The sequence below is a fragment of the Lepidochelys kempii genome, chromosome 3 (genome assembly GCF_965140285.1).
Source record: "Lepidochelys kempii isolate rLepKem1 chromosome 3, rLepKem1.hap1, whole genome shotgun sequence".
NCBI classification, from domain to species: Eukaryota; Metazoa; Chordata; order Testudines; family Cheloniidae; genus Lepidochelys; species Lepidochelys kempii.
Window position 1 is genome coordinate 102095882 of NC_136382.1, and position 21784 is coordinate 102117665.

The window sequence follows — 21784 nt, forward strand, 5'->3', positions numbered from 1 at the left end:
ATCTAAAAAGTGTTTGTTGATTCAGATAGGCACCCAAACAGATGGATATTTATTTGAACTATCTACTTCACTTTGGTCTGGCAAAGTAGAACAGAATTATTATGAGAGTGGGCTCTTTTGTGAAATCTAAGGTACATCACATTATTGGTTTTGTGAGGAAGAGTGTAAGCACCATCTTTCTCAAAGTGTTTTTGTGCTTCTGGGTTCAGCCTGAACCAGAAGTTACAGAGGCTAAAAAATATATAATATAAGGAATAATGCTAACTGGTTGCAGTTTTGAAATCAGTTTGAATTTGCTGTGAGCTTTGGAAAAAAGCCTGTGGCTTTTTGTTTTTTTTTACCCAAATTAGTTTACCCATTCTTTCTCTCTCTCTGTCACACACACACACACACACACAGACACACACCCTTCCTTACTCCTGTTTTCACAAAACCAGTTGAAAGATCTTGTTTGTTTCTTTGTTTTTGTCCAAGTGCAGAACAAAAACAAATTTGAAAACCTTGAAAGTTGCTGTGAAACAGAATTGCTGTCCTCTGGACATCTCTAAACAGGAGGGTATAAATTAGACTCTTCAGACTGAGTCACATACCTTTATCACATGATGCTTTTCATGATGTATAGGTATCTTAAACATTTGGCACCAATATGTTGTGTCTTTGTCCGGTATAGGAACCTGTCTTAATAAAAAGGGAAAGAAAACACTAATATAAAAGTCAAACTTTTTTCATGTTGCTTCAGTCCCCGCCTCTCACCCCCACCACTACATATCTCCAAATAAAAACAAAACCCAAAGTAACTTACGTCTTGGTTTGTCAAGTCAAAGTATGGCAAAGAGGCAGATATAACATTCTTTTTCTCAGGGTTCAGTAAACGTAGACTCTTTGAGCCGCGATTTGATCCATGATAATTTTGGCCTGCTTCTCCTATGTCTTTGTGGTGATAGGCCCATATCACCCTTACTGTGCTCTCCTTGAAAACAAAATCTTTTCTGATTAGGTATAGGAAGAAGTCCTTCCTCACAGTTTAGTTCACAACATTCCCAAGGCAGATCCAGAGCTGTAGTGACTTGTCATTGCTCTGCTGGTGCCACCCTTTCCCTGTTTTTATAATCCACCCCCATGTATCTACAACGGCTGTCCTCCAAACATGTTTCACAGAGATCTCCTTGCAGGGCTCAGCTGGTCTCAGTTGGAGGTTTACTCTGCCACTGAGAAATGAGTGCCATCAAGGTATATGTGTCTTTCCCACAAAGGTTAGTAAGTTTATATGTAAGTAAGCTATATGCACAAATTTTCCAGAAACTCATCTTTCTGTACTGACGTCAAGCATGTAAGACTCAATACAAAAGAAATTTGGGAAAGGTCTGAGAAACAGATAGAAGGGGAGGGAAAGAAATTCGAATTTGACTTTAACTGCCCATGCCTTCTAAAATACATCCAAATATTGAAATTTTACATGATTAATCGAAGCCCCAAAATGGAAAGTTTGGAAAGTCAAATAGCTGGATAAACACGTTTGGTAGATTAATTTCTGTAGTTCTTTTTCTTTTTTATAATCTGAGGAGTTTTTGATAACTGGCTTCAATGTCATGGTATATTTTTATGTACTTGATCTATGTGTGTCTCTCTATACAAAAGGAAAACACCTTACCGTTATACTCTTATCATTTGTGTCACAAGTGTGCAGCTCTCTGCTAAAAGCCAATATTGTATGTGTACTATTTTCCATAGCATACTCAAGATGGTAATCCTGTTGAGAATCTTTCTTCAATGCTCTGTTTGCATCTGTAAAATAATCCTGTTGAAAATACAAAATAAAACCAACTTGCTATAATTCATTATAAAATGATCTAGTATTAAATCCAAAACATGTCTTTATGTAAAATATTGAAACTACAACAATTGTTTGCTAAAGGATTTATTGTAAATGAAATTGGGTAATTTTCTGAGTAAAAAGTCACCTAAGTCTTACTAGTAGACAGCTGAGGCTCAGAAACTTAAAGCAGATCCTTCTTTAACAATGGTATAAATTTACTGCTTGTGCCCAGTCACCTAGAAAAAACAAATAGGATACTTAAAAGATAATGAGCAAATTCATCTTTACTGTAACTCTACCGATTTCAGTACAGCAAGAGTTAATTTCACTTAATGTTTATATCAAAAGCACTTCCTTTTCCTCTCTCCCCACATTTTAGTATTTACTATTTTTTCTTACAAAAAATAATTGGAAAAAAAATCTAAAAGAAATCTAAAAATCTAAAGGAACCAGCCACTCTAGCTTTAACTAGTGTGGGGTTTTTTGGAAAATTATCATTAAACAGCAAAATTCATCTTACAATGGCATAGTCTTGTTTACACATCTATCAGTTTAAAAAGCCCACTCTAATGTTTGTAGTGACTATTTTAAAAGAAAGAAAGATCACAGTCTTCAGTGTAACAGATATATCATATAATTTCAGAAATCGCTTCAATAATGTCACATCATTAACCTTGTCACCCCTGACTTCTTTGCTGCCATGTGCAGCTGCTTGCTAGCTGTGCCTCATTCCCTCAAGATGACACAACCTCTCATATTGACAGAGCCCCAACCATGTGGTGTTCATAAAAAAGGCCTTCCGTAGGCTCAGGAACAAGGGGAGCAGGATATTCTTAGATGCCCTTCTTTGAGTTTTAGGCCTGTTCTGTGCAGATTTTTTGTTTTTTGCTACTCTGTGCACTGAACCTTGGAGGGGAGCAGCGGGTCTGTGGTTAGGAAAACATCAAGAGAAAACTGCTTTCCCAGCACATGCTAGTGTTCTCTCTGTTACCAAAGGATTTTGTTTGAAGCAAAATTTTTTAACTAGTAGATGTGCTTTTGGGGCTAAATGAGTTTTATGTGGTTTCTATAACTTGCATTCTCCAGTCTCCAGAGGCAGAATCTCTCACCTGAATATGCAATTGAGAGAGTTTTAAAAGTGCACATGCAAGTGTTTAGAAATTATATTCAGTGTAAAATTTGAGGCTGAACTTGAAATCCCTTTGAAAATTTGGCTCCTGGTCAACAGCAACTAAATCAAAATCTTAAGTGAAATCTTGGCCTCAGAAAAACTCACATTTAATTAATGAGGCCAGGATTTCACCACTCATTTCTGAAGTGTCCCTTTTTCTCTCATTATCATCATAGCATCCGAGAGTGGAATTTGGCTTATTATGCATGTTATAGATTGATATGCATAAATATGTATGCATCTATAGATCTTGAATGTGGAGCACTCCAAAGTTAGGACATGCCAGATTTAACGTTGTCTGTGAAAACTTAACTGGTCCCTCTTGTGTGTATTCACTATGCTATTAATTACAGGAGCATATTATTTTTTCCACAGGACCCTTGCCTCATTCAGTGCACAGGATGGACCACGTTATGGGGATGAATCAAGTCTGCATAGTGTTGCTCGTAGGAACCCTGCTTCATTTGTTACAGAAGTTGGATGGTGTATAGCAAATGTGGAAGAGGGCAGCAGGAAGAGAAAGGATGGTCTCTTGGTTAAGGAAGTTGAATCTTCCCTGGAGAACTGGATTCTATCCTTGCACATGCCACAGAGTTTCCATGTGATGCTTGGCAAGTCAGTTACACCAAACTATTCGCACATGGACATTGTTTTTTATTTTATGGTGTCCAAGTTGAGTCCCTGAGGTTGACAACTTGCAATTGCAACTGAAGTCAGCATAGCTGTGCTTTCAAATTGAAGTGTTTGATAATGGAGATAATAATGTTCCCCTAACCTCACAGGGCTATTGTGAAGATTAATTAATTAATGTTAGGAAAGCATTCAGATACTATAGTGATGAGCACCACAGATAAGTCCATGAAGAAATTCACAGTTCTGTATGCACAGCAAGGTTTGAATGGTGTGCAGAAATAAGGCCTGGAGCCACACATTGAACAATGGGGAAAACACAAATTATGGAATAGCTGCTTTTTCATTGACCACTGTCCGTCCTGTGCACTGAATGAGGCCAGGGTGCAATCCACAATAAAAACAAATGTTAAAACCTCATACATTGTCACAAAATGAAATAGTTTTCCGGCCAGCCCTATGCATGGCTAGGTGCAAGTGAACGAGTATATGTTCAAAAACGGGTATGTGAGTGTGTGTGGATGAGAAAAGTCACAGAATCAGAACGATCGTGAGCTGAGAAGAGGAGCAGAGGATTCAGCTGAGAAATCTGGGGCCTATATACATGTGCTGAGAGGAAGGGAATAGATGGATGGGTTGGGTTGGGTTGGGTTGTGTGGTGGGGCTGAATTACTGGATTTGTTTTACAAGGTGGAATTAATGGACCTGCTTTGGGGTCTGTATTGGGGGAACAGATGGGTGGGTGGGTGTTGTGTGGAGGTTTGCTTGAGGAACTGGGGTGTTGTGTTCAGTGATTAATATATTTTTGTTGAGTGGAAACTATGTATTTTTTTCCATTGAGACAGTCACAAGGGATTAGATGGATTTGCAGCGGGGTGAAGGTCCCACTTCCAAGTTTTGCTTGAGTCCCATCCAAATATTAAAATCCTGTCCTCTGCATCACTGAATTAGGCATAAAATATGCCAATAAGGATAAATGATGACAATTTAAATGTCAACCTAACTATTTCATTCACCCTGTATGAATGGAGAGGGATGGTCACAGATCTGCGCAATTTACAGTGAGTGATGTCTCAGTTTGATTCTACAGGGGAATGGTGATTGGGTTAGTCTCTGAGGTGCCCCAAGTACTCCTTTTCTTTTTACAGATACAGACTAACACAGCTACTACTCTGAAACCACCACATCAATGTCTTTTTCAGCATCTAGCAAAGGAGAGAAAAGCTGGTTTCAGTCATTACCTCTACAAATCCATTCACTCATTTACCACTTTTGGCATGTAAAAAGCCCAGTATTTACTAAACAAATGTATCCAGCCATTAGCTTGGGAACAATTTATATTTTTGGCTAAATCTTTTAGTCCCATGGCTCTTACCTTTCCAAACTACTGTACCCCAGGAGTCTGATTTGTCTTGCATACCCACAAGTTTCACTTCACTTAAAAACTACTTGCTTACAAAATCAGACATAAAAATAAAAGTGTCACAGCACATGTCATAAATACAAAGGGAAGGGTAAACCCCCTCAAAATCCCTCCTGGCCAGAGGAAAAATCCTCTCACCTGTAAAGGGTTAAGAAGCTAAAGGTAACCTCGCTGGCACCTGACCAAAGTGACCAATGAGGAGACAAGATATTTTCAAAAGCTGGGAGGAGGGAGAAAAACAAAGGGTCTGTGTCTGTCTGTATGATGCTTTAGCCGGGGACAGAACAGGAATGGAGTCTTAGAACTTAGTAAGTAATCTAGCTAGGTATGTGTTAGATTATGATTCCTTGAAATGGCTGAGAAAATAGCTGTGCTGAATAGAATGAATATTCCTGTCTGTGTGTCTTTTTTGTAACTTAAGGTTTTGCCTAGAGGGATTCTCTATGTTTTGAATCTAATTACCCTGTAAGGTACCTACCATCCTGATTTTACAGGGGTGATTCTTTTTTATTTCTATTAAAAGTCTTCTTGTAAGGAAACTGAATGCTTTTTCATTGTTCTAAGATCCAAGGGTTTGGATCTGTGGTCACCTATGCAAGTTGGTGAGGATTTTTACCAAACCTTCCCCATGAAGTGGGGTGCAAGGGTTGGGAGGATTTTGGGGGGAAAGACGTGTCCAAACTACGTTTTCTCGGGAACCCAGATAAAGTTTGGTGGTGGCAGTGGAAGTCCAAGGGTAAAATAGTTTGTACCTTGGGGAAGTTTTAACCTAAGCTGGTAAAAGTAAGCTTAGGAGGTTTTCATGCAGGTCCCCATATCTGTACCCTAGAGTTCAGAGTGGGGAAGGAACCTTGACAGCACACTATTACTGAAAAATTGCTTACCTTCTCATTTTACCATATAATTATAAAATAAACCAATTGGAATACAAATATTGTACATACATTTCAGTGGATAGTATATAGAGCAGTATAAACAAGTCATTGTCTATATGAGATGTTAGTTTGTACTGACTTTGCTAGTGCTTTTTATGTAGCCTCTTGTCAAACTAGGCAAATATCTAGATGAGGTGATATACCCCCTGGAAGATCTCTGTGTATCCCCAGATCTCATGTACCCCTGGTTAAAAACCACTGTTTTAGTCTTTGGAAGATCTGCCATCACAAACATGGAGGACATATGGATCTGAAGATACACCTCTTTAGGGTGGGAGAATAAGAATAAACAATCTAAGGCCTGTTCCCACATTACCACCAGAATCAAAATTCCCATTGGCTTCTCAGGTTACTAGTGTGGAGACTGCTCTGTAGCACAGGATTTGTCCACACTTACAAGTTTACTGGTAAAATTATGTCAGTTAAAGGGGCGTGATTTGTACCTACCCCTGGTGTGGACACAGTTATAGTTGTAAAAGGATGTCTTATACTGATATAGCTCATTCTAGTTCCCAAACTAGAATAAGTATACCGATATAAGCAGTTTTATGCCAGTATAATTGTGTCCACAGTAACGGGGTTTTACCACTTAACCTATACAGTTATAGTTAAAGCAGCTAAACTTTCTATTGTTGACAAGCCCATATTGGTACATGCTATTCTAAATTTTAGAGAGCTGAAGCACAGATCTGTAGTCAGAATCAGGCTCTCAGTATAAAATTTCTGTATCAATCTTAACAGCATGGAAAAGATATGGTCTGGTTTGCTGATTCTACACTTACTATTCATCCATTATAATAAGGGCTTAAGGCCTGAGTCTCTATTTCTTTGCACCTCTGGGGATATTGCCATGCAAAATAAGTGAAAAGTGCATATAAAAACACTATCAAATCAGACTGGTAGTGTTTTATACCCACTTTACTAAGTGTAAATGATTGTAGAAGGAGGAAGCAAGTGGAGAATCAGGCCCTTTATTTCTTCTGTGAAGTCTAGCTCCCTTGCCCAATGGTAAACCAAGTTTTGGTTGTTTATAGAATTTCTGTTGAAAACTTGCAGTACTATAGATGAATCCTTCGGAATTAAATATTATTAGTCTTGATACGATAGCACAGACTTTTCTTCTTTGGGATATTTTATACCCTTTAAAATAATTTAAAGTATCTTAAATATAACACAATTTTCCTGCATTTTCTATAGTAATATTGCATAAATCAGTCTAAGCAAACCTTAGCACAGACTTTACATCAGTTGAATACTTAGATAGCATTATCACAATATGCTGTTTAGAAATTAAAACAGTTTATGGAAAGTTAACAATCACACAGATTATACAAGTTGTTGTGTATCATTTACAACAGATGAAGGCAATGATGTTAAATTGGTTCTCACATTCTATTGACCTGTATCACTTTCGTATAAGAGCTTTGCAACAGACATGTTTCTGATTGGCACTATACAAAACGGTATGGAGAGTAATTTCTTATAGATGTAATAAAAGCTGCAAATAGGCTGTTTTATCCTTGAAGAATGTAAGCACAGCTGCACAAGGAATCTTGAGAAAAAAATATTACCAGCTGTCATCACACACTTGAACAGGTGTTTATAAAGAAAAAAGCAACCCTCAAAATCTTTACAATGTCCAAGACTGTTTTGTTTATGATATCCATTTCCTATAATAAATTTTACATAGCACCTTTCAATCCAAAGGATCAGAAAACAATTTACAGACTATGGCCCTATCCACGGGTTCAATGTGTGAGCAGACTGCACCATTTATAAAAGTTGCCAGTTCTTCCTCAGAGATCACCAAATTTCAATGTTCATTAGACTAGTATAAGGGGGCATGTCAGGGTCAAGCGATAGGAAAGAGGCATGGACAGAGCTAGATGCACTCCTGCTATTCCCATCTTAGAGACCATTGTTAATTAGAGATTGCTTTATCTTGGGACAGAGTTGGAGATGAGCTGGGGAGAGAAGCAGGGAGCTATAACCTAGCAGGAAATAAGTACAGCACAGAATCTGGCTCAGAATATCTAGGAACGACAAACTGCTCTTGAAAAAGTAAGAACTGACCAAAACTTTTGTCTTAAATCTGCAACAAACCAGCTCTTTTTTTGGAATTCTAAATCACATGGTTAATCTTTTTATTATTAATTACTATTATTAATATTATTTTTTCATTCAAATGGAATCCTGGAGTTCTTGGTTCCAGCAGCCAGTGGATAATATCACAAGAAAAGCTGTTTTCACATGATATCTGACAGGAACCACATAGAACATAATTTTACAAATAAGCAAAACAAACTTTTTTCAATCTCACATGAGTTCCAGCTTGAATTTAGAGCAATGACTCTACTCAGTTCTTATTTTATTAAAAATAAAGTAGAGTGACCAAGAGAGAGCTAACAAGAAGGAAAAGTCTGCAAGCCTCAATCACAGTAAGAACATTATGAGATCATTCTGGTTGACTGACAATGATGTAACAGGTCCCAAATGAAAAAGAATATTCCATAGAAAGCCTAGACTGACAACAATCAAGCAACTGTAGGAGGTGTCCAAAGTAACTGTCCAATAGCCAGTTCATTTGCCACCTATAACCAGTTCGTTCATGATTAATTATCGATGGCTGTTTACAGAAACACTAGATTAAATAAACTATGCTTCACTACTACAAAAGCCAAATCTTATTCATATGAGCAGTCCCAGCAGGCTACATTCATTACTGGTATAACTCTGATTAAGTTAGTGGAAGTATACCAAGGTGAATGTGGCCCACCTACTACAGCGGAACTATCATTTGGGTAAGGAAAGATTTTCCCGCAAATAAAAAAAAGAAAGAGAGAAAAAGAGATACATGAACTTCTTTCAGTTTTTAGGGTTATTTGACATATTAGAAGGATGTATATAATATGTATGTGTGTGTGTGCACACAGACACAAACACAAACAAAATATAAACAAACCATTCTTATATGTCAAATAAACCTACAAACTGGAAGGTGTCAATAATTTTCATTCTAAATCCAATTTCTTTTATCGAGGTAAGTTCTGTCAGGGATCTGCATGCTCTGCAGCAAGATGGGCCTAAATTCTGCAAACACTCCTTGGTTTCTGTGGAACCCTGTGGCAGTTGATGAAATTTTGCATCAGACTTAGATATTTTGATTATTATCTGCAGAGAGGGAAGATATTGGATACTGGAGGGCTCTTTGATTTAGCATACAAAGGCATAATAAGATTCAGTGTTTGGAAGTTGAAATAAGACAATTTTTTAACATTGAGGATACTTAACCACCAGAACAGGTTCCCAAGGTATTTGGTAAATTCTCCATCACCTGGAGTCTTTTCATCATGATTAGCTATCTGTCTAAAAGATATCATCTTGTTCAACCGTAAGTTATAGAGCTGGATGCAGGACTGTCATTAAAAAAAACTAGACTAGACAAAGCATGTGACAATATGCTTTACGGGGAAAACCTTCACTGGGTGGGGATGCACAACAACCTAGGATTCTTTAGTCTGCAGATGAAGTAAATGCTAGTCAAATAGCATCTGAAGTGACTATCTTTCAGGTGGACTTAAGGGTGGAGATTTATGCATACCTCTCAGCTGTCCCTTATCATTAGGAATATCCCTCATTCTGGATCCAGATTTATACAGGTAGATGTTGTATTGTTTTTAATTACTTGAAATTATTATGAGGAAGACTTTCAAAAGCACCCGAGGGATTTTGGAGCACAGCTAATGAGACTTGTGCTCCAAAACTCCTTAGGTGCTTTTGAAAATCTCCTCCATATATCTAAAATCCTTATTTTTAATGCTAACTAAATCATATTATATATATATGATATCATATAACTATATTTCTTGTGTTCCCACTTAAGTGTTTTTGTTCACATTGTGTCCTACGTATGAAACTGTATGGGTTAATAAGGAACGGTAAGAAAAATCTCATCTCCTCCTTGTTTCATAAAGACAACAAAAGTACTATAAATAAGGATACAATTTGATCACGGAGGATATGGAGGTCACTAATTCTGTAACTTTCCGGGACCTCCGGGACTTCTTCCACTGCGGCAGGACTGAAGCAGCTGTCAGCCCTGGATCAGCCCCAAAGCTAAAGCTGCGGCTGAGGTTAGGTCAGCCCCCTCCAGGATTGTAGCAGTGGTGGTCAGCCCCTGCCACAGGAGCAGTGGCGGGGCTGGAGCAAGTGTAGGCAATCAGCCCCAGAGCACTGGTGCAGATGGCTGCGAGTTGGCCCTGGGGCCGCCAAAGCAGTGGTCCTTAGGGCTGCTGGAGCAGCTGGCCAGTAGGCTGACTGCCGGAGTAGTGGTCCCCGGGCCACTGGATCAGTGGCCCCAGGGCTGAAGCAGAAACTCAGGTTGGGTCAGCCCCTGCTGCAAGAGCAGCAGCAGGTGTGGAGCAGCTGACAGAGGTCAGCCCCTGGCAGCATTGTGGTTGTTAGCCCTCTTCTCTTCCCCTCTTCTTCTCTTTAGTTTTTACTAAAAGTCAGCAGGCTTCCACTAGTTTTTGTTTATTGCCCGCGATCTGTCCCTGACTTTTACTAAAAATACCCATGACAGAACCTTACCCTTCATTATAAATAACAAAATAATCTAGGTCTGCAAGGAGGAGAATGGGGTTGCATCCCTGACCATCTTGCTTAATAGCCATTGACGGATGCATCCTCCATGAATTTACCTAATTCTTTTTTTTAATCCACTTATAGTTTTGGCTTTCACAGCACCCCTGGCAATGAGTTCCACAGGTTGACTGTGTGTTGTGTGAAGTAGTACTTCTTTTTCTTTGTTTTAAAGCTGCTCCCTATTAATTTCATTGGGTGACCTCTGGTTCTTGAAGAAGTAAAAAACACTTCATTAAAAGGAGAACTTGTGGCACCTTAGAGACAAACCAATTTATTTGAGCATAAGCTTTCGTGAGCTACAGCTCACTTCATCGGATGCATCCGATGAAGTGAGCTGTAGCTCACGAAAGCTTATGCTCAAATAAATTGGTTAGTCTCTAAGGTGCCACAAGTACTCCTTTTCTTTTTGCGAATACAGACTAACACAGCTGTTACTCTGAAATACTTCATTATTCACTTTCTCCACTTATTCATGATTTTATAGACCTCTATCATCCCCCACCCCTCAGTTGTCTCTTTTCCAAGCTGAAAAGTCCCAGTCTTTTTATCTCTCCTTATATGGAAGCTGTTCCATATCCCTAACCATTTTTGTTGCCTGCTCTGTGTCTTTTGCAATTTCAGTATATCTTCTTTGAGATAGGGCAACCAGATCTGAATGCAGTATTCAAGATGTCAGCATGCCATGGATTATATAGTGGCATTATGACATCTACTGTCTTATTATCTATCTTGTTCCTTACATTCTCTTAGCTTTTTTGACTGCTGCTGCACACTGAGCAGATGTTTTCTGAGAACTATTCACAATGATTCCAAGATCCCTTTCCTGAGAAGTAATAGCTAATTTAGCCCCCATAATTTTGTGTGTATAGTTGAGATTATGTTTTCCAATGTTCATTACTTTGCATTTATCAACTTTGAATTTCAATTGTCATTCTCTTGCCCAGTCACTCAGTTTTATGAGATCCCTTTGTAAATCCTTGCAGTCTGCTTTGGATTTAACTATCCTGAGTAATTTTCTATTTCTATTTCAGTAATTTCTGCAAATTTTGCCATTTCACTGTTTATCCCTTTTCCAGATTATTTGTGAATATGTTGAACAGCACTGGTCCCAGTACAGATCCCTGAGGGACACCTCTATTGAACTCTTGCCATTCTGAAAAAAGACCATTTATTCCTACCATTTGTTTCCTGTCTTAATCAGTTACTGATCCAGTCCACGACTGCTTACTTTACTTAAGAGCCTTTGGTATGGGACCTTGTCAAAGGCTTTCTGAAAGTCCAATACACTATATCCACTGGATCACCTTTGCCCACATATTTGTTGACCCCCTCAAAGAATTCTAATAGATCAGGGAGACATGATTTCCCCTCCCAAAAGCCATGTTGACTATTCCCCAAAAAACTGTGTTAATCTATGTGTCTGATAATTCTGTTCTTTACTATAGTTTCAACCAATTTGCCTGGCCCTGAAGTTAGGCTTACAGGCCTGTAATTGCCAGGACTGCCTCTGGACCCTTTTTTAAAAAATTGGTGTCACATTGGCTATCCCTAGTCATCTGGTACAGAAGCTGATTTAAGTGATTGGTTACATACCACAGTTAGTAGTGCTGCAATTTTATATTTGAGTTCCTTCAGAACTCCTGGGTGAATACCCTCTGGTCCTGGTGATTTACTACTCTTTAATTTATCAATTTGTTCCAAAACCTCCGCTATTGACACATCGGGGACAGTTCCTCAGATTTAAAAAGAATGGCTCAGGTATGAGAATCTCTCTCATCCTCTGAAGTGAAGACCGATGCAAGGAATTCATGTAGCTTCTCCACAATGGCCTAATCTTCCTTGAGTGCTCCTTTAGTACCTCGATCATCTAGTGGCCCCATTAACTGTTTGGTAGGCTTCATGTTTCTGATGTATTTAATTTCTTTTTTTTTTTTTTTGCAGTTAGTTATTGTGTCTTTTGCTAGTTGCTCTTCAAATTATTTTTTGGCCTGGCTAATTATGGTGCAGTGTCTCCTTATGTCCCAAACTCAAGCTAAGAGGGGCTTAATATTCATCTGGAGATCTTTCCACGTTGCAAGAAATACCTTCAACAAAGCAACAACTGAAATATGTCAGGGTGGTACACAATTTGCATCTCTTTTGCTGCCTTTCAACTTGTTTTCTAAACACATTTTTGTTGCTGTTAGCATGAGTGCACTTAAAAGCAGCATATCGTTAAGCACAGAGAATGCTCACTGTTTTTGTCTTTTAAAATCCATTCCAAAAACTTTCCTATAAGCAAATAAGCTAACTCTATGGGATACATTTGATAACAGATATTCTTTAGTTTGGGTGAGAGTTAACAAGCAACTCTGTAATGAATAATGAAGTACTTTTTAGTGACACATAGCCACTATTCACTAATGATTTACACCCTGAGTAAGGACTATTTTTGTGTAAGTTCAACAGATGAATCTTACAATGCAACCCTCTTGTATAACTTGCATAAAATAGGCATTCATCAAGGAGGATTACTCAAAATGGGGCTCTAAGCTGCTACGTGCTGTGGGTCAGGATGCACAATTCCAGACAGGGGTGGAGACCAAAGGAGAAGGCTTGGATTTAGCATGAAAATCCATGCTGTGTCAATTCATGAGCACAAATGAGAGAGGCGCTTTTTTTAAAATATAGCTAGATCCAAAAGTTAAGGCTGCCCCAAGCACTTTCATGGCATATAATCCAGGTTGAAAGTGACCTTGGCAATATTACTGGGGTAACATTTTTACAGGTTCAACAGTTTCTCCAATGGAGTCATAAGGAGCTCCCAGCCTTCCTACATCAGGCACCATTGCTTTATTTTGCTGTTTGCTGTTTTTTAAAACAAGCATGTTCATTGTAGTCCTGTGCAATCTGCAGCTATGCCACTGCAATGCTCTCTGCAACATGGCAGAATACGGGCTGTAACATTCTTATTGATAACCACAGTTCCCCGCCTCTTCTCCTGCCTTCTCTGTATCTCTCTCCCCTTTCTAGTTTTCCAGTCCCTCATACAAGTATACTATTGAGTATGCTAAAGTGACCATGCCATGAGACTTGTTCTCTGCACCTTCCCAAAATTGTTTACTAGGCTCCCACTCCAATAGCTGAACTCCTGAAATGCTTGGCCACTAATGTATTATTGCCCCATCATTCAAATCACGTAGCCACACTTTTTCAAATCATGTTTCCTTCTATGATATAATTATACTTTTCAGCCTGATTGATCTACAGTACTTAGAGAGAGTTAACAGAATTGTCTTTCAAGTCCTTTTAGCGCTACCCCACCATAAATCCCTTCTGTTGCATTAAGGCTCAGGTGAAACAAAAGTTGTAACGTCAAAGTCCAAGAGACATTTAAAAATATACAAAGTAAAATCTATGTTGAATAGCCAGGATTTGAAATGCTATTTTTCAAAATATATATATATTTTTTAAGGAAAATGCTTCCCAGTGGTGGGGTGGTGCCTGTGGAGTGCACATGTAGGGATGAAGATTGTATGGCAGGCAAAAGATTTTTTTCTGCTCCCTGGAAACCCTCTGCAGTCTTCTTCCACCCCAATGAATTGATCTTTCACATGGCAATAAACAGAACCTGGTTTTACACTTATTGACTACAGTCGTTTTGCTATGCTTCTAATGTCTGTTCTCAAACAATGACCTCTCTCTTCCTGAAACACTTTCTTTAAAAATAGAAGGGAGAGCAAAGAGGGTTAAGGGAAAAAAAGATAAGCACCAAAAATTTCACAAGGGACCAGTGATTCTGAGTGCCCACACTGAATTTGAGGAACTGTCCTAGATTGAGGGGTCATTGGAGAAGATTTTGGAACAAATTGATAAACAAACCAGCATTAAGTCACCAGGACCAGATGGTATTCACTCAAAAGTTCTGAAGGAACTCAAATATGAAATTGCAGCACAACTAACTGTGGTACATAACCCATTGCTTAAATCAGCCTCTTTACCAGAGGACTAGAGGACAGCTAATGAAAAGTCAGTTTTTTAAAAAGCTGCAGAGGTGATCCTGCCAATTACAGGCCAGTAAGCCTAACTTCAGTGTCAGGCAAATTGGTTGAAACTATTGTAAAGAATGGAATCATCGGACACAGAGATGACCACGATATATTGGGGAAGAGTCAACACGGCTTTTGTAAAGGGAAATCATGCGTCATCAATCTATTAGAATTATTTGAGGGAGTCAGCAAGCATGTGGACAAGGATGATCCAGGGGATATACTCAGTGGTTTGAGCATTGGCCTGCTAAACCCAGGGTTGAGAGTTCAATCCTTGAGGGGGCCATTTAGGGATCAGGGCAAAAATTGGGGATTGGTCCTGCTTTGAGCAGGAGGTTGGACTAGATGACCTCCTGAGGTCCCTTCCAACCCTGATATTCTATGATATAGTATACTCAGACTTTCAGACAGCCTTTGACAAGGTCCCTCACCAAAGGCTCTTAAGTAAAGTAAGCTGTCCTGGGATAAGAGGGAAAATCCTCTCATAGATCAATAATTAGTTAAAAGATAAGAAACAAAGGGTAGGAAAAAAGGTCCAGTTTTCACAGTGGAGAGAGGTGAATAGCAGGCTCCCCAAAATGATCTGAATTGGGACCAGTGCTGTTCAATGTATTCATAAATGATCTGGAAAAGGGGGTAAACAGTGAAGTGACAAAGTCTGAAGAATATACAAAATTAGTCAAGGTAGTTAAGTTCAGTGCTGACTGTGAAGAGTCACACAAAACAGAGTGACTGGGCAAAAAAATGATAAATGAAATTTGGTGTTGATATGTGCAAAGTAATACACATTGGAAAACATAATCCCAACTAAACATACAAAATGATGAGAACTAAATTAGCTGTTAACACTCAAGAAAGAGATCTTGGAGTCATCAGGGTAGTTCCTTGATAACATCCACTCAATGTGCCAGAGCAGTCAAAAAATCTAACAGACTGTTAGGAAATGTATATATAATAAGACAGACAATATCATAATAATACTAATATGTAAATTTATGGTATGCCCACACCTTGAATACTACATGCAGTTCTGGTTGCCTCACCTCAAAAAAGATAGAATTGGGAAAAAGTACAGAAAAGGGCAACAAAAATGATTAGGGGGGTGGACCAGCTTCCATATAAGGAAAGATTTAAAGACTGGTCTGTTCAGCTTCAAAAAGAGACGACTCAGAGCGGATCTAATAGAGGTCTATAAAATCATGAATGGTGTGGAGAAAGTGAATAAGGAAGTGCTATTTACCCCTTCACAGAACACAAGAACAAGGGGTCACCCAATCAAATTAATAGGCAGCAGGTTTTAAACAATCATAAGGAAGTGCTGCTTCACACAAAAGACACAGTCAACCTAAAGACAGTCAACTCATTGCCAGGGGTTGTTGTGAAGGCCAAAACCATAAGTGGATTGAAAAAAATCATTAGATAAGTTCATGGAGGATAAGTTTATTAATGGCTATTAGCCAAAGGGTCAGGAATGCAATCCCATGCTCTGGATGTCCTGAAGCCTCCAACTGTTGGATCCTGGTGCTGAGTGACATGGAATGGACCACTCAATAATTGCCCTGTTCTATTCATTCCCTGTAAAAACACCTGGCATTGGCCACTGTCGGAAGACAGGATACTGGACTAGAGGGAACCATTGGTCTGACCCAGTATGGCCATTCTTATATAAGACTCTGCCCCATTTTACAGAAAGGTTATAGGATGCAGCACTGGGGAAAGGATGATGGAGAAAAAGAGATGATGTCAGCAAGCTAAATAGATACTGGCATTTCAGCAAGACTCTGTTTCATACTGCAACAGAATAAGTCATTCCACTTGGCTTAGCCTAGGTTTATGAATAAAATGTGCAGTTCCGAAAAATATTAGGAAGTTGCTTATATCATTTTTTCATCTCAGTTGTAATTTATTGTGCATGACAGCGAACACACTCTTTTAAGGTTTACTGGAATACTGCATATAGTTCTGGTGTCTACATTTTAAAATGGATGTTGAAAAATTAGAAAGGATGTAGAAAAGAGCCACATAAATTATTTCAAAACTGGAGAAAATGCCTTACAGTTAAAGACTTGAAGAGCTCGATCTGTTTAGCCTATCGGAAAGAAGTTTGACCAATGACTTGATAACAGTATATAAACACCTTCATGGGGAGAAAACACCTTGTACTAAAGGGCTCTTTAATCTACTAAAGAAAGATATAACAAGAACCACTGACTGAAAACTGAAGCCTGACAAATTCAAAGTAAAAATAAAGCACACATTTTTAACAGGGAGGATTATATTATTATTATTATTAACGGGGGGAGGGATAGCTCAGTAGGTTGAGCATTGGCCTGCTAAACCCAGGGTTGAGAGTTCAATCCTTGAGGGGGCCATTTAGGGATCTGGGGCAAAAATTGGGGATTGGTCCTGCTTTGAGCAGGGGGTTGGACTAGATGACCTCCTGAGGTCCCTTCCAACCCTGATATTCTATGATTAACCATTGGAACAGACTGCCAAGGAAGTGGTCTTGAAATCAAGACTACTGGATGCCTTTCTGGAAGATATGCTTTAGTCAAACACAAGTTATTGGGTTCAATTCAGGGGCAACTGGATGAAATTCAATGGCCTGCGTTATACAGGTCTGTCTAGGTCAGGAGCAGGCAAACTTTTTGGCCTGAGGGCCACATCAGGTTTCCAAAATTGCATGGAGGGCTGGTTAGGAGAGGCTGTGCCTCTCCAAACAGACAGGCATGGCCCAGCCCCTGCCCCCTATCTGACCCCCCCCGCTTCTTGACAGCCCCCCCCGGGTCCCTGCCCCATCCACCCATCCCTGTTCCCTGACTGCCCCCGGACCCCCTGCCCCTGACCACCCCATCCAACCCCGCCTCTCCTTCCTGACTTCCCCCCCAGAACCCCTGCCCAATCCAACCACCCCTTCTCCCCGACCGCCCCCGGAACCCTTGTCCCTGACTGCCCCCGCCGCCCCATCCAACCCCCCTCTCCTTCCTGACTGCTCCCATTCAACCCCCCCGTTCCCTGCCCTCTGACCACCCCAACCCCATCCACACCCCTGCCCCCGAACTCCCCTGCCCTCTATCCAAACCCCCCCACACCGTTCCCTTACCGTTCTGTCTGGAGCACCAGCGCTGCCCCAGGAGCTTGCTGCCCCGCCGCGCAGAGCATTGTGCCGGCGGCGCGGCGAGGTGAGGCTGTGGGAGAGGGGAGACAACAGGGAAAGAGCTGGGGGCTAGCCTCCTGAGCCAGGAGCTCAGGAGCCAGGTAGGAGGGTCGTCCGTAGTTTGCCCACCTCTGGTCTAGGTGATCCAATGGTTCCTTCTGGCCCTAAAACTCTATGAACCTAGGACATACATTTCCAGATAACTAAACTGGTCTCTTTTGGTTTTGTGTTTTATTCAGAGACAGATTTTATGTAAATCTATCTTCAGTTTGAAAGAGCAAAGAAAATCCCTTTTTACCTGAAATTATCAATTAATATATGCCTGTACTTCATGCAGTAAAATAACAAAATATTCCTAATGTTAAACATGTTACTAATATTCCAAAATTTAGTTTAATTTTAGAAAATCTGATTATTATTGGATTATTGAGTTGATGCAACAGAGAAATGTTATAACTTGGTTTCTACTGCTGAAGTTTTAGAGATGCCATATGCTTAAAATAAAAGCACCTCCAATTTGTATGAAGTCACTTCAATGATCAAATGCTTCTAGTAAATCCTGGAGGAGAAAAGAAAGGCTACGATTATTACTCCTAGGGGAATTCTGCACCACTGTGCATGCACAGAATTTATGTCCCCTGTAGATTTCTTTGCTTCCCTGCAGAAAAATGACTTTCTGACAGGGAAGCAATGGGAAGCCACAAGAGCAGTCATGTGACCCTCCCCAGCAGTATGTTTCGGGTGCCCAGGGCAGCCAGCAGAGAGGCAAATCACTGTGGGGCAGGCGGCAAGACTGGGGAAGAACCGGCTGGTAGCTCCTACCCTGTGCCAGGCTCAGCTGCTAGTCTGGGCTGGAGAAGATGGGACTTCCTCTTCCCCTGCATGAGAAGTCCAGTCTTCCCCAGCATGATATCCTGGGCCGGATCAGACCCATCCCCAGATTTCTCCCCGCAGCTGCAGGAAGCTCTGCAAACTCCTTCCTCCCCCACTGCTTCCTGCACCCATCGCTCCTCAGCTGCAGGGGAGGAATCCCTGTACAGGGAGCTGCTCCCCCATTGCCCAACCCCCATGCATCCAGACCCGCTCATACTCAGACCCTCCCATTGAGCCTCACCCCCACACACACTCAGAACCCCCCCCGAGGAGACCCTGCACCTGGACCACCCTGACGAGCCACCCGCACCTGGATCCGCACCCCACCAAGCCCCAACCAGTTGCACCTGGATCCCCACCCCACTGAGTCCCACTCCCCTAGCATCTGGACCCCACTCACCCCCAGACTCCCCCACCTCTCGCTGAGCCTCAACCACCTTCACCTAGACCCCCCTGCAGATTCCCATTACCACTACATCCAAAAAAACCCCAACAATCTCCTCTGCATCCACATCCCCTCCTCACCCAGATTCCCCACTGAGCTGCCCACACCCAGATTGCCCCACACAAAACCCTCTCAACCCACATGTGGATCCCCCCACACTAAGCCCCTCCATACTTGGATCCTGCCTTCCTGAGCCTGCCTGCTCACATCAGGTGCACCTGACATAGAGGGGTAGGGCCTTTGGGTGTTTCTGGGGCAGGCCCAGTCCTTGCAATGTGTCAGGGTTGGGTGCAGCCTCACCACTGAGTCTGTGTCCCGGGGGGTGTGGGGTACTGAACAGTGTTCTCCCACCTTTGTGCAGCCAGTGGCCTGTGCTCCCCAATGCCATGCTGAAACCTCCACATTTATTTGACAAATAAAATTTGCAGAATTTTGCAGAATTTTAAAATATTATGCACAGAATTTTTAATTTTTTGGCACAGGATGCCATCAGGAGTATATTATAGGGCTTGATTCTTCCACTCCTATTTGCTTTGGCTAGTACTTTACTCCATGAGTAGTCCCTTTAAAATCAATGAAGTTACAGGGAGTATAAATTACTATTACTATTACTATTACCGAGGCAAGTAAGAGCGGCAGAATCTGGCTCATCATTTGTAGATACCAGGCTTGATTCTCCTCTCACCCCAATTTTACATCATCTAACTTCACTGGGTTCAAAATAGTTCCTTCAGATTTACACTGTTGTGAATGGATTGTTGTTTGCATTATAAATCGATAAGATGACCGTTTTGCAATAATTTTTGATACACTTCTATTAGTTTGCAAACACCAGTTACGTTAGGGGGATGTGGTCCTGGACTTCTGTTTCAAAGCCAGGCCTCTTAGCATTACCTAGTAAATGTTTCCACCAGGCTTATATTAAAACAAGTGGACTGGAGAGATTCACTGAAACCATCTTGGGAGCTTGTCTTACCAGGAGGTACATTTCACAAGTACAAATACTCATATAACATAAAGTTGCTGCTGTTGAACCCCATTGTGAGAACAAGGTCAAAACATTACTGTCTGCTTCCAGCACATAATGGCACGAACAGAGATGGGCAGAGACAGTTTATGCTCCAGTTGATGAGGCTGGATCTGGGACTAAAAGTTGGGGAAGTTACATCCCGATTATAAAGAGGTCATAATGTCGGTGGGGTCCCCTAGATTGACTAGAAAGGAGAAACTCTAAAGGCAGGAAGATTATAATACACGGAGGCTGCGCCACCCGCAGGAAGCATAGCTAACTGTCGCTCAGTTAACTGTTCATGGGCAGCAGTGTGCCAAGGAAAGCGCATCCCGCTGGAAGAGGCCCCGCCTTTGCACTTCACTTCTCCAAGCACAGAGCTCAGCCCCGAAACGCAACGCGGAGAAAGTAGGAAAGGGGGAGAAAAAAGGATTGTTACCTATTCTTGATCCTGGGGCGGGGGGGTGGGAGGAGGAGGACCCTGACAGCTTTAATAAAGGAAAAGTTGACAGAGGGACAGAAGAAAGAAAGAAAGAAAGAAAGAAAGAAAGAAAGAAAGAAAGAAAGAAAGAAAGAAAGAAAGAAAGAAAGAAAGAAAGAAAGAAAGAAAGAAAGAAAGAAAGAAAGAAAGTTAGTTCTAGCGAAAGGAAAGCCTGGGAAGCCTAAAGCAGAGGAGCGGGGGAAGAGGAGAGACCCGGAGAGACGGAAAGGCTGGAAGGGGAGGGAAAGACGGAGCGGAAAGGGAGCTCAGCGAAGGGAAGGGAAGGGCAGAGGCTCGCAGAGCAAGCAGGGTGTGTGGAGGGAAGGGGAGAGACGCAGAGGCGAGAGAACTAGAGCGGGCACAGGCAAGGGCAGAGCGTGACTCGGTCCGCAGCGCTTCGTCCTCTCCCGCTGCCTCGGGCTGCTCCCAGCGCCGCAGCAGCGGGCGGTGGCGCGGGGCGCCCCGCGAAGGCAGGCGCAGCTCGCAGGCTGGCTGGAGCTGGGGCCGTCGGCCAGGTGCCGGGGGCGGCGCGGTCCTCACCTGCAGATAGGGCTTGCCCCTGGCCACGCCTCCCACCACGATGTCCGCGGACGCCATGGCCCCGGTGGGGGAGAGCCCGAAGCCCACGTAGCCCAGAGTGCGCACCTCCAGGCGGAAGGAGATGCTGCTGCCCTGGTGGCCCCACAGCAGCCGGTATCCGGCCGCCCCGTCCAGCACGGCGCTGTGCGGGTAGCGCCCGGCGGCCGCGGTGGCGGGGAGCAGCAGCCCCCACAGCAGCAGCGGCCAGCGGAGCATCCTTCCCGGGCGCCGCTCGCTCGGGCACAGGAGGGGCTCGGTGCGGGGACGTCGCCGGGCTCCAGCCAGCCCCTCTCAGCCGGCGCTGGGCTCTGCTACTGCTGCAGCCGCCGCCGCGCACTGCACTGGGGGGGGGGGTGTCCTGCTCAGCCCGCCCCCGCAGCGGGCGGCACCAGCCCTGGCTGGGAGCAGGGGGCGGGCTTTGTCCCCCCCTGGAGCGGCGAGGTGATGGGGCGGGTGGGCTGCAGGGAGGGAAGGAAGGGCGGGGGGCGGAGGCGGGTCACTGAGGGGAGGGCAGGGGCTGGACGGACGAAGGTGGGGCTGGTGGGGGCGGGACGCAGGGGTAAGAGGCAGGGCCGTGGGGAAGGGGTCTGGGA

The 21784-nt window shown here is 42.3% G+C and overlaps 1 protein-coding gene across 1 annotated transcript in view; it reads right to left on the reverse strand.

Moving 5' to 3' along the window:
- The window catches only part of MOXD1 (monooxygenase DBH like 1), an 84461-nt gene extending 62986 nt beyond the window's left edge, over positions 1–21475 (reverse strand). Inside the window, exons 1-4 of the mRNA XM_073335194.2 lie at positions 21153–21475; positions 1652–1798; positions 803–970; positions 591–674 (exon numbers count right to left, since the gene is read on the reverse strand). Of these exons, the coding sequence (XP_073191295.1) occupies positions 591–674; positions 803–970; positions 1652–1798; positions 21153–21407 (654 nt within the window). The 5' untranslated portion in view covers positions 21408–21475. The remainder of the gene's footprint in view (positions 1–590; positions 675–802; positions 971–1651; positions 1799–21152) is intronic.
- Between the last annotated feature and the right edge of the window lie 309 nt (positions 21476–21784).